The 15,299-nt window shown below is 33.7% G+C and overlaps 1 protein-coding gene across 1 annotated transcript in view; it reads right to left on the minus strand.

Annotated features, from left to right (window-relative positions):
- Window positions 1–14,920, minus strand: part of LOC132752002 (E3 ubiquitin-protein ligase HECTD1-like) — a 44,485-nt gene extending 29,565 nt beyond the window's left edge. Inside the window, exons 1-6 of the mRNA XM_060742232.1 lie at window positions 14,787–14,920; window positions 8,958–9,181; window positions 3,226–3,460; window positions 2,533–2,896; window positions 1,769–1,958; window positions 248–459 (exon numbers count right to left, since the gene is read on the minus strand). Of these exons, the coding sequence (XP_060598215.1) occupies window positions 248–459; window positions 1,769–1,958; window positions 2,533–2,896; window positions 3,226–3,460; window positions 8,958–9,097 (1,141 nt within the window). The 5' untranslated portion in view covers window positions 9,098–9,181; window positions 14,787–14,920. The remainder of the gene's footprint in view (window positions 1–247; window positions 460–1,768; window positions 1,959–2,532; window positions 2,897–3,225; window positions 3,461–8,957; window positions 9,182–14,786) is intronic.
- Window positions 14,921–15,299: the final 379 nt, after the last annotated feature.

The following is a 15,299-nucleotide window of genomic DNA, read 5'->3' on the forward strand; positions in this document are numbered from 1 at the left end:
TGTGCAGATTCATTAAAATCATTTGAGCCGCGTCACAACAAAACCAACATAATACCTTTGCGATCCGCGCAGTCTGATCAGGATCCATGCTGTTCGCTTACAAACCCTATTACAAATAGAGAAACTGATAGCGAACAGCATGAATCCTGATCAGACTGTGCAGATGCGCAGGCTGGTCTGGATCCATGCTGGTCGCAAACGCACTATGTTGGTTTTGTCGTGAGGCGGCTCATTTATATAAACATACCATTATCTACAGCATCAATTAAAGCATCTGTGTCTTTACTGCGTATACAATCAATTAGTTGTCTATGTGACCTCTCTCCTAGACTGTCCATTCTACGTAGTCCTGGTAATCTACCTGAGACAGATGATACCCCAACTTTAGGTAAAGCACTACGACCTTCAAACAACAGGACAAGTAACAGGTCTACCAGTCTCATTGTATCCAGGCAACACCTAAAAATAAATATCATAAATATAAAATATCCTAAAAATAACTGGTATTCGGAAACGTAATACTATTCATTGTGTAAATAGTTACAGTTACCTACGATGTGGGAACATTCCTTTGCTGGGATTTTGAAACGAACAGAGGTCACACATAATAGACATGTTCCCAAAACCCAGGTGGTTCAGGGTTTATAATGTTTAATAGTTTTTTTGGTTTTTTTTTCATTGTTATACATATAAATTTTTTCACTCAAATACAAAGGATAAGTGTTTATTGTAAGCAGATATTTGTTGTTACAGTGTTTCTTATCACCAAAGTACTGTTTATTTACCAGTTCAAATGTTGTTCAGTGACTATTGTGAAAACAACTTTCTAAAGATGTTTGTTTACAGAGGCTTCAATATATGCAACCTTGCATGTACTGTTTACAAAACATCAAGCTTTAAATAAATAACTTTATTACTGTAACAACACAATATTCTGATTCTGTGACAAACATAATAAGTTATTAGGGTAGGATATTAGCAACTTATAATAATAACTAAAAATACAATATCTCAAGCGGTCACCTTATGACGACTATAATTAGCACACAACAAATGACAGATAAAATTGAGGAATTGCTAGAAATAAGATCAATATCTGGTGAAAAAGATATGTTAGGTTGGTAACTATGTACACGTGACTCAAATGGATATATATACAACAAGTGACAGTTAATATAAACAAGTGTTGTTGCATTCATTTCAACAATCCTATACTGTAAGCAGAAATCTACATGTATGTAGAGCTAACACTGTGCCAATATGATAGAGATATACCACATGAGAACATGTAGATAGTCATAGAATTAAAGAATTTCATCACAGTCAGAGAGTTAATGAAGTCAATGCTGAAATTAGCCAAATTTTAAAGTTTGTTACATCTTATTCTTTAATTTTATATATAATTGCATTCATCCTGATATGTTTTTTTTCTATATCAAATTTGTTAACAATCAACCCTACACCTGTTTATTTGTGAAACTGTTTTGCACTGCATTGGATTTGAAACAGTTCAATCAATGTTTAAAGGAAATAAATACTAAAATACAAAAAAATTATCTTCTAACAGTATACAGCTTGGTCAAACTGCATACAATTTATAAAGAATTTGTGTATGTATATTTTTGCATTGACTAGAGGCCTTAAAGCAAATTTTTTATTTTCAAACTGTATATATGTTCAGGCTGACCTGGCTCTACACTGGTGGCTAAGGCACCTTCAATTCAAGTAGGTGTAGGTTTAAAATTCCTTAAAAGTTGCGACCACTAACCTCTCATCTCCTTTAAGACCACATTCTATGGCATGAGGCAGCTCAGATCTCAACAGATCATGTGTGATTGTTGGTGAACCTCGACACAGTGTCAGTAATAAACTTATCACAGTTGATATACTTGGACTCGACTTCACCTCCGGTGTGACACTCACCTTTCCTGGTGTACTAGATACTGATGTATTCGGTCCTGAAATAGTAATTACAAAGTCTTATTTCTGACTTTATCAAAAGACTAACAAGATTTTCTGCATCATACCTGTTTAATTATGCATGTGCATAAAAGTTATTGTTGCTATGTGTTGTTTATGGTATATTTCTTAATTCAAATATTATTACTTTACAAAGACAGATAAAAGAAACACTCAAGTGCATTGCCAACATTGCAGCAATGTTGGCAATGTACTTGAATTATTTTTGTTTACACAGTATTTGCAAAGCAGATGAACATCTGACATCATCTTCTTTATGTGTGTCTTTTTCCTGTGCTTCAAGTGAAGTTCTTGTTTTTATAATGAACTTGTAGTTTTCACAAAGCCAAAATTAAATAAACTTTAGACACTTCTGTTTTATAGTATATTATTTTTACAGTTTAATGAACTGACCCAAAAACAATCTTAAATATGAAATAAATAATGCAGTATCTTATATCAACTCAGCACAAAAATCAAGTTTTTTATCTGTATTTGATTACTCATGAATCACATAGTCAAAACAAATTGAGAATGAAAAAAAATTTGAGCTAACATAAAGTGTAAGACTACCTGGCTCCCCTGCTTGTTGTAAACGTTGTAACAATACTTCTATAAGTCCATGTGTGGCAAGTGGGGCCGGGTCTTCCCCTTTTCTTGTAAATCTATCAGCCAATGAGGCAAAGCATCTCAAGGCTCCATCACTCACGAATGTGTCATCATGGTTGAGCAAGGCAGACAGGGAGATTACACATCCTTGTAGAGAGCTGTCCTTCGGCTCCATCTTTCCACATAGTCTTGACACAACTGACATGCACGAGTGTAACGTGTCTTTATGAACGTAGGAACCATGTTCACAAATAAACGTGAGCACACAATTGAGACCACCTGACTCAAACACGGCTCCAGATTCTCTCGTGCAGACCAACTCCAGTACCTAAAATATCACATATATAAAGAAAACATGACTTATAGCATTTCAGCATTGTAATATAGTTCATTTAAAGTAACAAGTATCACAGTTCTTTATTTATACAAATATAGTAATCATATAGTTATGATATTATAAAATGATTCAAATTAAAATCAATGGAAATGATTTTACAACATGACAACATTTTTGCGATTGAAGTAATCTGTAACAAAAAATAATACAAAAACAATTCAAACCACTTTATTTACCATGGGAACAAACATACCCACGAAGACTTTATAGTCTGAGGAGTGAGATAAGAGGGCTTGTTTATAAGATTAAAAGTTATTTACTTTGATACACTGTTCAGCAAGATCTTTGCTGGTCCTGGATGACATTTCAACAAGGGTAAGTCTGTTACAAAGAGCCTTCACTGCTCCCTCAACAGCTACAATACGTCTTGTGCACTCTGCTGATACATCTAGGTAATATGTAATTGCACGTGCAGTCACCTCTAGTACATTATCAGGAGCACTTTCATCAAGAAATATACGACACAGTGCAGGAAGAAATGTTCTTGGCGGACAGCTGTAAATATATAAAACATAATCATACAGAAGGTAATCAATGACATTTACACAAAAATATGCCAATCGCAAATGTTCAGTCTCAAGATAGTGAACAATTACTATACAATGAAATTTATGATAATTAAATGGTTAATACTCAAATTTTCATTTTTTTTATCTACCCTCGGACATCTTAAAGTGACCTTGGCCACAGGGCCTTGAATTTAGCATACAATTTACTACATGTATGCCTAACAATGTTAAACATTTGTGCCAAATTTAATACATAACCATCCCTCAATGCATCTCGAAAATATTAAACAGTAATAAAATGCCTTTTCGTATTCAAAAGTCATTACTTATGATAAATACATCATTTCACAGTTAGGATCCAATACATTATTTTGTCCATGAAACGGCAATTTATCCACTTAAGCCAGTAAAGGTTAAAAATAAAGTTGTTTTTTTTAAGTCCACCTAATAACAATTTGAAATGCCATAAATGCCGACAATTCAAAAAGACTGTGACCATTGATTAATGTATTATTATTGGGGGGGCTACCAATGCATCTATAGGACATTCCACTGTTTTGTTCATCTACAGACTGCCTGACAGGAGGAAAAGACAAGGACAAATCTATAAGCCCCCCCCCCCCCCCCAAAAAAAATCTGCTATGTGAGGTCAAAAAAAGGCAAAAATCTACAAAGGTTAACATAACAGTTATTTGATTTAGATACTGATCATATCAGTAGTGTAGAAAATGGAAACAAAAACATCACAAGTATTATCTGCACAATGTTTGTGTTTAAGCTAACATAATGCAAGTATGGCAATAAAATTGAAAATCAATGAGTACAACTACATTTATTGTATTATGGTATAGCAGTGCTTGGCTCACAATGTGATTTATCGGGACACTGATACATCAGACATATATTATAATGAGTCTGTAGATACTCTCTGTGATCACCATTAAACTCACTTATATAGAATATAACTCAACGTTTTAAATAAACAAAATTGAGCCGTGTCATGACAAAACCAACATAATGCGTTTGCGACCAGCATGGATCCAGACCAGCCTGCACATCCGCATCTATGCTGTTGACTTACCAACCCTATTACAAGTAGGGAAACTGATAGGAACAGCGTGGATCCTGATCAGACTGCGCAGATGCTCAGGCTGGTCGGAATGCTCAGGCTGGTCTGGGTCCATGCTGGTCGCAAATGCATTATGTTGGTTTTGTCAAGACACAGCTCAAATGTAGTAGGTAAAAGTTAACTAACAAGAGCTGTCAGAAGGACAGCGCGCTCGACTTTTTTAGTGCTTGCCTATAAAACAAAACTTTGACAGTTAAGGGCACACAAGACTTTAACTAGGAATTTCTAAGTACAAATCAAGAAACATTTTCACAGAGTTATCTTCTCTTGCTTACAGATAGGTCTCATGATGGCACATAAGAACTCCAACTTCCAAAGTAATATCTCAAATGGTTAAGTCAACAAGTGGACAAGAATGAAAATCTTAACTGAGTTTCTAAGTCAAAAAGGGCCATAATTCAAATAAAATCCTTAACAGAATTACCTTCTCCTGCCCATGTTTTGGGACCATGATGGTAAACAAGTATTCCAACTTTCAAATTAATATCTCAGTTCAGTCAAAAAGTGGACTGGTACTAAAAACTTAACCAAGATTCTAAGTCGATAAAAGGCCTTAATTTTTAAAACAAATCCTTGACAGAGTTACCTTCTCTTGCGTACAGATGGGGGTAATGATGTGAAATAGCATTAAAAGTTTCAAAGCAATATCTCAAAGGGTTAAGGCAATAAGTGGATTTTACCCATATTCAATGTATTTTCTAAGTCAAAAAGGGGCATAATTCTGTCAAAAACCTTGACAGAGTTATGTCCTCTTGTCTGTTGATGAAGGTCGTGATGGTAAACAAGTATGGTCAGTTTCAAAGCAATACCTCCAATGGTTTTGAAATAAAGTGAGGTGGTACAAAAAACTTAACCAAGCTCAATACACTTTCTAAGTCAAAAAAGGGCCATAATTCTGTCAAAAACCTTGACAGAGTTATGTACTCTTGTCTGTAGATGGAGGTTATGATGGTGAACAAGTATGGTAAGTTTCAAAGCCATACTTGTAATACTTCTGAAATAAAGTGGGGTGGTACGAAAAACTTAACCAAGGTGTGACGCCAACGCTAACGCCGACGCCGACGCCGACGCCGGGGCGAGTAGGATAGCTCCCCTTTTCATAGAAAAGTCGAGCTAAAAAGCACACTTAAACCTCAGTAGTAGGTAATTACTGTACAGCTGAAATGGTCCTAAAATGCTTTTCTAATTTGCACCTTATAGAAAGCACTTATTCATGAGATTTCTATCTTTAAAACAAACTTCAAGATTTTTTTTTGGCAAATTATGAAATACTTGGGTATCATTTAACTTCCTAGGTTTCACCTTAAATTTTGTGATACACCACAAGTAACTGAAGATGCCTTATTTCAAACAAACAAGGGCACCTGGGTAGAACTTAAACTACACTCCACTTTTTAGTTTCCTCACATGAAAAAGGTATGTAATTTTAAAGGGAGGAGGCAATAATCAGCAATGAGGAGAAAATGGTGACATGAAAAATTTGGTCTAAGAGCAGTGTAAGAAATTGGGATTTGAATCCACTAGGCCGGTCGGACTACCAGACTTGAAAATTCACTAGCCTAAAAGACATTTCACTAGCACGATTCATTTGTTCAAACAGTTGTTTATAGTGCCTCTGAAAATACAGTAGTCTGGTTTGGCTTGTTACTGTAAAAAGTTGGTAGCCCGAGGAGAAATTAAGAAGTCAGGGGCTATCGGACTACTGCTAATTTCGAACACTGTAAGAGAATAGTCAGTTCAATGTACTATCAAGTGCATGAAACACACTTACATTTATTTACAAACACTTTATACAAGAAATAAGTCTGTTTTTTTTTTCTTTATAAAAATTATATACTACAAAAAATTGTTCACTGCATTTGAAACAATTTTTTTACATCATCTTTTGATGTATTATCTATAATTTCACTAACTGATATCTTAAATACTATGATATCTAGACAAATGAATTGGGGCAATAAGCAAACCAATATTGGTCTTATAATTTCAATAGATTGCAAACATTTTATGGCCTCCCGTGTGTGACTATAATTATGGAATTGGATATATAATTATATACAAGTACAGGGGTGTTTTTTTCAGAATTTTGGGAACATGACCCATACCCGTGGAATTGGGAATTCCAACAATGTTTTGTTAAAAACTGGGGATTATTAATTACCTACATTAGGTAAACAATCAGTTAATTATTTCTTTATAATAAGTTCATCAGTAAGTTAATCAATCATTTTCTACATATGAATGTAATATAATTATCAAGTTTGTTTGTAGTAAAATGTGTGAATCTCGTGCACAATAGACTACATGTAAATGACAATGTTGACCTTACATACTGACATGCACTGCGACAATGACAATAAAACATTAATTTTTACCTTATATGACACGTTACAAAACTGTCATCATGTGTGTACAAGGTTTTTTATAAATACATTCACTTTAACTCGGCACATGTCAAATAGTGCAAGCTTGAGCCATTAGAGTCTAATACAATAATTAAGGTGTAAATTGTCTCTTTACGAAGTTCATGCCCAGATATGACTATCATACATGGGAGGCTTGAACTATTCAAAGGCTATGACTAAAATCTGGCAGAAGAAGAGGACAAAAGCCTTACATCTATTGTATTTGATAAGAATATAATTAATATCAATTTACAGTCATTGAACTTGTATATGATATTTTGACCTGATGTTAATGTCCAGCAATAACAGACTAACAAATTATGTTATCAGAAATAACTAAAATTGATGGTAAAATAATGAATTTAGAAAGAATAACATGTCATCAGGTGAGGTTTTAATAATTACTCCTCTACAGTTCTTATATCCTGATGGAAGACAAACATGTATGCAGACAGCCCTTCCAAGGGTAAACAATGTCAATATATCTGTCCATTTCTCCAGGACTCACTTTGCCAATAGACATTTTTTGCCCTTTTTCTAGCAATTTATTAAATTGGCTACAAAAACTTAAATTTGGCTACAGGATTTCTTGCCCATGTTATTTAAAGCAATTTTGATAACATTGTGTATATGAAAAAAAAAATAACAGAAATTTGACTGAAAGAGATATGCTCTGATTTCTTAAATAATAAATGGTAAAAAATTCATAAACATGTATTTCTTTTTCATGTAAATATTTTTCTACAAATAATATAAAAGTTCATTATTGCATTAGACTACAGGCATGTACAAAAATATTGATAAGCAAGAGTGCTAATTTACGACGTCAAAAGTTTATTGAACCTGGAGCCATTGACCTATGTGCAACCTAAATCAGTTACTTACTGTCTAGTTTATTGAAACCAATTATTGAAAGAGAAAAAATTAGTCAGATAGCTTATGTGCATATTTCCCTGTTTTGTTAAGCTCATTTTAAGAAAAGAGGTGATTTTTTGTAACTCCGACTTGTCAATCATTTTAAAGACCAAAATCAAGCAGCACAATTTTGCCGTCTTATCATGGCCTGCACATGTCACTATTCACCCTATTCAATCACTATTATCAGTATATATTTTGAAATTTCCCCCTGAAAATGATAGATAGTTTCTTTCAGTTTGCAAAATGGACCAGTCTTTTTACATATTTAATGTGGTAGTGTTAAAATGTAGTGTTGTGTCTAAAACAAATCAGCTCACTATCCATTTCTAAGAATACTTGTCCTTCAAAAGTGAAAAAAAAATTAATTTGTTAATCTCTCAATACATGTATCTTAGGATCTGTCCTCAATCTTTCAGAATCAAAAGATAACAAAGTAATGAAGTTTATAACCCAACTTCTGAGACCATATTTCTGAAACTATGCCTCTACAGTTGATAAAAATTTGAGAAAATAATTCCCCCCAATGTTTTAAGTGAAGATTTTAACACTCTAAAATCAATATAACAATTAAACAGAAAGAGAGGGAGAGTGGCAGGGAATTATGCCAGGATTCCAATGTAATAAGACAATGAATTGCTGCATGCCAGCGTGTGATTTTAACCAGACATTCCAGAACATGCAATATAAATTTATGCAATTAACTGCAAAAAAATTTTTGCAATTAACTGCAAAGTTTTTTTTATTAAAACCATATCTCAGTATTTTGACATTATAAGGGGGATGAAAGGATGAATTTAATTTTCGTGAAGAACATTTTTCTGATGGAGAGCAGGGTAACACAATAAATTTCTAGCAATGTTTTCAAAATTGTTAAACATTTCAAAAGCCGAAAAAAGTAATAATTATACAAAAAGTAGTTTTCTAGACGAACCTTATAAATACATTTTATGAAGTAAGATTTTCTATGTACATTTTAAATTAATTACAACACAGGAATCTAAATCAATACAGTATTAATATTTTAACATTACCTTTCAAACACTCTGTCAACATTGTCTGACATTAGTAGGAGCATACAGAGCTGCTCTAACGCAATCAACTGCATCTCTCGTTCCTCTCCGGTACTCATCTGTAGCCATTCTAGTAACGTTTCAGGATCAAAATCTGCCATGATGGAATCACCAGAATGTGTATATATATATACTCCTACTGTCCAACTCTGGACAACTTGTCAACAAAACCAAGGTAGTTAATGCTGAAAAATAAAGTAATATGAAAGTCTCATCAAGTTGTTAATATAACTTTCATTTTATCAAGCTGACTTTGTTCTAAAATTGAAACATAGATAGTATAACCCTTTCTGGATTTCAATTTCAAAATGCTAACATAAGATAACGTCCATCATGAACTGATCTATGAAAGAGCATTGGGTCTGTAATCTCACAGAAGCCAAATTTTTTAAAAATACTATTTAACAAGAATTAAACTAAAACTGGGTCTAATCTGTTACAAGAGCTGTCGGTAGGACAGCAACGCTCGACTATTCTTAGTGCTTGATAGTAAAAGAGCCTTGATAATGTAAAATTTTCTAAGATAACAAAAGGGTCAAATTTTCCTTTAAATCCATGTTGAGTCCCATTATGCTCTCAAAGAAGAGTATAAAATTTCAACTTGTTTCAAAGCCAGATGTCAATAGTATATGAAAATATCTGAGGTGGTATGCAAACTTTAATGTAAATTCTAAGTCAGAAAAGGGGTATAATTCTGTCAAAATGCTTGATACAGTTACCTCCTCGTGTCTACAGGTTGGGGTCATGATGGTAAACAAGTGTGCAAAGTTTCAAAGCCATATGTCAATGTACTTTGAAAACATTTCTGATCATTCCTGTAAGGTTTGGATGAAATTGCACCAGTAGTTTATGAGGAGTAGTCCGGACAAGTTTTGTGACAGACAGACAGACGGAGAAGTGATCCCTATATGTCGCCACTACTCCGTAGAGGCGACACAAAAAGATACCAGATAAATGTAACATTTTAAAAAATAATTACACTATAATCATAAAATTAAGAAAACACTATGAAATTTTTTTTATAAACAATATATATATATTTAAATAACTGTCTATATTCACAATCACTCTTAACTGTTTAAAACTGAGTCTTTCTTTATATTAGTGTGAACATCAATGTAGAAACAAAACAAGATGCTGGCCCATTGAAAAAACAGCCTTACAGGGAGGTGTCTCACTAGGATTTTCAAAATAGGAGTCCTGACACTCCCAAGCCAGAACAAGTACCAAATAATAATAATCCTAAGCAATCTTTGTTGCATTTATGCAATTGATGTATGTATATGATGAATAAACAGAATAAGTCATGAGGAAGTCAGAATTTGAACAGAGAAAAAGCTTATTTAGAAAAATGGTATAAATACTCCCAAAAGGGAAACTCTGTATCATTAAAAAGTGATTGAAAAGACTTGATACATAATTTCTAATACCCTACATATTCAGACCTTTATGCAGTTTTCTTCCCAATTCACTCCACCCCCACCGGACCCACTCCCATAAGTAGGTGATACTGGAAAATATCTCCATCTCAACTAATGTAAACAATACATTTAGTAATTTTAATTTATAAACTACATTTTAAGTGTTATTACACACATTTTAACAAAACATAGCTTCATTTTGGTTACCTTTTCTTTTTAATTATAAAAAGCGGCATCGCGAAAATATGTGGCAAATGAAATTATTCTGTTTCCTGCAAAAAAAGTTCACATTTCTAGTTGTTGTTGATTTTCATTATATCAGATTAAATATTTTTTGAATATTTTATGTTATTCATCATTTATTTGAACATGCATCGTAAAACAAAATTTTAAAATTTGTAACATACGGCAAAATTTTAATTTTATCGTTGCTGATGTAACTTTTTGAAGAGACAGGTTCTTTAAAAAATTTCTTTCGGTCACCGGGAACTTATTATCAAACAGCTTATTGATATTTTTAGCTTCTTGAAATTTTATTCAAACGTGAGGACCGACGGTAGTGAAATTTATCTCGGACAACATGATTTTAATTCAGCCATGACCGAGGACAGACCGTGACAGATTTTCGCGCAGACTGATTATTAATTGCACCATATAAACAACCTGTTAACCCATTGCTTCATGAGCATTTTGTGAAAAATGGCTGTTTTCATTGAAAAGTCTCCCGTTACAAGTTCAAATTGCTATAATACTATAAAAACTGCTTCAACACTAATCAAACTTGGCACAAATGTTGACTGGACCATTGCCCTTGCAACAACATGCTCAGGCTTAAATTTTCTGTTACCATGGCAACGAGGGGACATCTCAAAATTGCCAAAAATCACTATTTTGCGTTGATTTTTTCCATCAAAATTGATTTCAAAGTGCTGCAACTTCTCAATGGATTGAGATAGAGTCAAATGCTTTTCAGCGTTGGTTTCACGTTACCTTATGATCAATCTGGGGTCATTTACAGCCTCTCACAAGTCCAAAATTTTCTTGGCGATGAGGGGGACTCCGCCCCCCTTCAAACCCCCCAAACAGAAGGGGGCACATCCCCCTTCTGGCAACCCCCTGATGTATCTTTTGGTTGGGGGGCTGCGCCGAAAAAGAGGTCACTTTTTTTAACAACATTTCTCAAAAAAAAACAAGTGTTTGGGGCCTAAATAAGGCATTTTTTCATCATTTGAGACAACAAAAAGGGGGGGGGGTGAAAAAGGCGTTAAAAGGCGTGTATATGAAGTAATGGGTTAACAGAAAATGATGAAAATACTTGAAATTACCCTAAATCGCGTTTTTTCATGTTTAAACATGGCCTGTCATATAAATTTGAAGAAAAATTGTTGTTTTGTAGATTTTTTGATTTTTTTCATTAACCCATTGCTTCATGAGCATTTTGTGAAAAATGGCTGTTTTCATTGAAAAGTCTCCCGTTACAAGTTCAAATTGCTATAATACTATAAAAACTGCTTCAACACTAATCAAACTTGGCACAAATGTTGACTGGACCATTGCCCTTGCAACAACATGCTCAGGCTTAAATTTTCTGTTACCATGGCAACGAGGGGACATCTCAAAATTGCCAAAAATCACTATTTTGCGTTGATTTTTTCCATCAAAATTGATTTCAAAGTGCTGCAACTTCTCAATGGATTGAGATAGAGTCAAATGCTTTTCAGCGTTGGTTTCACGTTACCTTATGATCAATCTGGGGTCATTTACAGCCTCTCACAAGTCCAAAATTTTCTTGGCGATGAGGGGGACTCCGCCCCCCTTCAAACCCCCCAAACAGAAGGGGGCACATCCCCCTTCTGGCAACCCCCTGATGTATCTTTTGGTTGGGGGGCCGCGCCGAAAAAGAGGTCACTTTTTTTAACAACATTTCTCAAACAAAAACAAGTGTTTGGGGCCTAAATAAGGCATTTTTTCATCATTTGAGACAACAAAAAGGGGGGGGGGGGTGAAAAAGGCGTTAAAAGGCGTGTATATGAAGTAATGGGTTAATCTGTTATTACATACGCTAATTGACGACCGCTGTGTTTATTAATTAATCATCGAGTCCAATTCTGCAAGTGCTATTAGAAATTGTAAACAAGGATCAGAAAAAACAAGCGCCGCAGTAACTTTTTTGGCACAGTGGTAAGATTGATTTGGAGATTAAGGCACAGCGGCAGCGCGATGCTTAAAGCGCCTGGGGAAAGGCCTGATAGTAATTAAAGGCAAAGAAGACATGGTTCATATATATAAAGTGTTTATATCATCAATATTTTGTTATAAATTTTTTAATCATTATTCGTCATGTTTTACTTATATACATGTATATATTTCTATGATATTGTTCTTTTGGTCGTAGGACAGGGCGGACTGTGAGACAGGGCGGACTGTACCAGGGCGGACCTTATGTTTGGACAGGGCAGGTTTGGACAGGGCAGACCATATTTTCCTTTTGCACTGATATTAAAAAACTTGACAGAATTACCTTAATTTTTTATGTGCAATTTATAACATTTAAGCTGTATTGTTAAATAATGATCAATTATATTAGATTAAATTTGTTTCTATAGGAAAACCAAGAAAAGTAAACATGTATATAAATTATCTAAACAGACAGCATCTTAATTAAAACAAAGCTAATAAATGAACTTGTCAAAAAAATCAAAATTGAGAAGTCAGCCAGGAGCATGCAGTCAAAATTGATAACATTATAGATAGAATATTCCAACAAGACACTTTCCATCAAAACATATTTCTAGATAGTTGCACAAGGCATAATATTATATATAGCGCATTATATTATGTGTATATATGAATGTATGTTAAAAAGTAAATCAATCGATATGCATGCGGTTTTTAAGTTTTGTACTCGTATATATGTTTGTCTAACTTCGTCATTATGTTTTAAAATATCTTTTAAAGAATATTATAAGTCATCTTTTCTGTTCTGTTCTGTATACGATGTAAATTTTGTCTACCTTTTTTGATCATTTTTGTAACGTCACTCATCATTATTTCACGCTATTGTTTTGTATTGTGTTTCAAATGTCAGACGTGAATAACAAGCTTTTTCTATATGTATTGTATTGTTATATAAAGTAATACCCTCTTATTACTTAACAAACAATGACATTAAATATCTTAATAATTGGTCAATTATCACCTGCATAATGTCCCACTCGATGTCGTTTCAAATAATTTCATTAATCAAATTTAATCTAAATTAATTAACTGCATTGATATTTGTATATGTTCATAATGATATCTTAAGAAAAAAAGAAAAGGCAATTACACTATATTTAAATATTTTTATTACATTAAATCACGGTCCGCCTCGTCTCGAGTCACGGTCCGCCCTGTCCCAAAATATGGTCAGCCCCGTCCAAACATACCCTGGTACGGTCCACCCTGTCCGTAATTCGTTCTTTTGTATTGTGTAATGCTTTTATGTAAATATTATTATTATACTGAAGAAAATAATAAGAAATAGATTTAAATGTTCAATATCTTGTCTTAAATTGCATGAAAATGTGTGATAAACCACGATAATTGGCGTGCACATTATAAAAGAGATATTGTTTGCATTATATAAATTAATTTTGCCGAAACCACTACCTGTTTTATTATATAAGATCTGTTCGTCTAACTGGTAGTTTGACGAAACCACTCTCACCCATTTTTCCCAGTCCAAACATAATTTTATCGGTCAGGCCTGTTAGACCGGCACTTTACGGAATGTCTGCATATAGGCTAGACATACATGAATCACATACAGGTAGAACATTTGGCAAGCAATACGGAACTGTATGGCTAGTCACTTCCTTATTAAAATGTGTACCCTTAAGGTCTGAGATTTAAATCCATCTTAGAGGTTCCTTCGTTTGCCATATATTCATATAATTTTACAATTAAAAAGAATATTAGTATAATAGTACCTACAGACCTTTTGATGAAACAAAAAAAGTCAGTGACATCATAATATTAATCACAGTCAATGACATCTTATTATTCATCACACTGATTTATACAATTTTAATGATCTTCCTCATTCAAAAATAAATTTTCTTATATCATGAATTCATATCTTTTTTTTTAGTTTTTCAACTTGTCGTACGAACTATTGCTGAATTAATAGAACTGTTTAACACAAATGAAAGCTTATTTTTAACAAAGGATGTGAATTTTGGCAAACAGACAAAAAGCAGAACAGTTCAACTGAGAATCGAAACAACAAAAATCTGTTGTTGTCAAGCCACAAGGTCGTTTTAAAATACTAGTTCATAAATTACCATAATTGATGTAAGACATTTAACAGAATTTTTGTAATATTCACCTAATCCATTTTGTCCGATTAAGTAAAATCCAAGAGATATTTCATTCAAAGAAAAATTGAAAGTAAAAATCAATCCCTGCGAAGAAAATTTCCCAGCCTCGTCCTCGTTATCGACAGCCCGAAGTTATCCGAAGTGTAGGCAGTACATGACTAAATTTGAGACATAGGTAACAATACTCTAATTGTTTTAGGCCTTCGGAACTAAAAATATTGTACCAGCAATAATTCTAGCTTTAGTCTGTTGTAGAAGATAGTTTATTTAATTTTCAGCCAGTGTAATACATTGACTCGCTATTGGTCAGCTAGTATTAGCCACTAGCTGATAAGCCCCGCCTAAATTCACCTGGCATCACCTCTCTGTAGTATCATTAGTAAATAGATTTAGAAACCAGACGGCTGCGTTGTTTAATCTCTCTACCCATGCTTGTCCAGTAACTATGATATAGCAGACATTACAGCCATTATACAACATTAAAGGGAAAGTCTTTCGAACTGTGATGTCAAAAAATAGAG

Source organism: Ruditapes philippinarum, unplaced genomic scaffold (assembly GCF_026571515.1).
Source record: "Ruditapes philippinarum isolate M1 unplaced genomic scaffold, ASM2657151v2 ctg1663_1_1_1_1, whole genome shotgun sequence".
Taxonomy (NCBI): domain Eukaryota; kingdom Metazoa; phylum Mollusca; class Bivalvia; order Venerida; family Veneridae; genus Ruditapes; species Ruditapes philippinarum.